Raw genomic sequence first — 1,662 nt, forward strand, 5'->3', positions numbered from 1 at the left:
AAAAAAGGAAGTCAAACTCAACAAAAACAGAGTAGAAAGGAAGTTGCCAGGGGCTGGGGGTTTGGGGGAAATCGGAAGATGTGGGTCAAAGGGTACAAACTTTCAGTTATAAGGTGAATATGTTTTTAATGTACAGCCATGTGACTATATAGTTAATAATAGTGCATGGTATACTTGAAGTTTGCTAAGAGGGTAGATCTTAAGTATTCTCACTGCACACACACAAAGGTAACTATGTGAGGTGATGGATATGTTAATTAGCTGATTGTGACAATCATTTAACAATGTATATGCATTTCAGCACATCATATTGTATACCTTAAATATATGAAATTTTTATTTGTCAATTATACCTCATTAAAGCCACAAAAAAATTTGTAGAATTACAGTGTCGTTTCTATTTGAATTTGGTATTCTAATATGTGTACAATTCTTAATTTCTTGTCTTTGTTTTTGTTTTTGTTTTTGTTTTTGTAGATAGCCAAGTGTTTTCATGGGGAAAGAACAGCCATGGGCAGCTGGGCTTGGGGAAGGAGGTCCCCTCCCAAGCCAGCCCACAGAGAGTGAGGTCCCTGGAGGGGATCCCACTGGCTCAGGTAGCTGCCGGAGGGGCTCACAGCTTTGCCCTGTCTCTCTGTGGGACATCGTTTGGCTGGGGAAGTAACAGTGCAGGGCAGCTGGCCCTCGGTGGGCATAATGTCCCAGGTAAGGAGATAGTCTTGTTTGTGCAGTAAATCATTCTTTCTTTCCAGCTGGAAGACCAACTTGGCAAAGGGCAGTCTTAACAGTTAAAGCAGTGGTTCCCAAACTTGTGACACATTCAAATAACCTAGGGAGCTGTATTAGTTTCTTGTTGTAGCAGTGACAAATCATCTCAATCCTAGCAGCTTAAAACAACACAAATGTATTATCGTGTGGTTCTGGAGGTTAGAATTCTAACACAGGTCTCACTGTGCTAAAGTCAAGGTGTTAGCAGGTTGCCTTCATCTCTACAGGCTCTGGGGGAGAATCCATTTTCGTGCCTTCCCCAGCTTCTAAAGGCCACCTGCATTAATTGACTCATAGACCTCTTCTTTAAAGCTAGCAGTGGCTGATCAAGTCTTTCTCAAGTCACATTACTTTCACATAGATTCTTCTGCCTCCCTCTTCCTCAGTTAAAAGACCCTTGATTACAGTGTGCTCACTTGGATAATCTAGGCGACTCTCCCTTGTTTTAAGGTCAATGGATTAGCAACTTTAGTTCCATCGGTTTTGGTAACTTAATGTATTTACAGGCTCCAGGATTAGGAAGTGGGAGACCATTATTCTTTGGGAGGCCATTATTCTACCTACTGTGGGATCCTTTAAAAATCCTGATGCCCAGGTCAGACCCCATACCTATTAAATCAGAATGTCTGGGGGTGAAACCCAGAAGCATCCATCGTCGTTAGAGATCTCACAGGTGATTCCAATTTGCAGCACAGTTTAGAAACTGCTGGATTGGGAGACAGCTAACATTAGGTCAAACAACCAGTTCCTCTAGACGAAAGAAAACTCCTATAAACAACCAGTTCCCCTGAACACAAAACTCTTCAAGATGTACTCCCCACAAACTCCATCCTCCTCTATTCAATTCCTTACATTCAGCTAACATATAGTTAACACCTAACCTGTGCCAGTCCC

General features: G+C 42.0%; 1 protein-coding gene across 1 annotated transcript in view; it reads left to right on the top strand.

The window, feature by feature from the left end:
• The window catches only part of LOC105527293 (probable E3 ubiquitin-protein ligase HERC6), a gene marked incomplete at both ends in the record, with an annotated part of 47,201 nt that overhangs the window by 10,301 nt on the left and 35,238 nt on the right, over positions 1-1,662 (top strand). The window contains one exon of the mRNA XM_011963586.1: positions 478-705. Within this exon, the coding sequence (XP_011818976.1) occupies positions 478-705 (228 nt within the window). The remainder of the gene's footprint in view (positions 1-477; positions 706-1,662) is intronic.

Source organism: Colobus angolensis, unplaced genomic scaffold, assembly GCF_000951035.1.
Source record: "Colobus angolensis palliatus isolate OR3802 unplaced genomic scaffold, Cang.pa_1.0 Scaffold615, whole genome shotgun sequence".
Classification (NCBI taxonomy): domain Eukaryota; kingdom Metazoa; phylum Chordata; class Mammalia; order Primates; family Cercopithecidae; genus Colobus; species Colobus angolensis.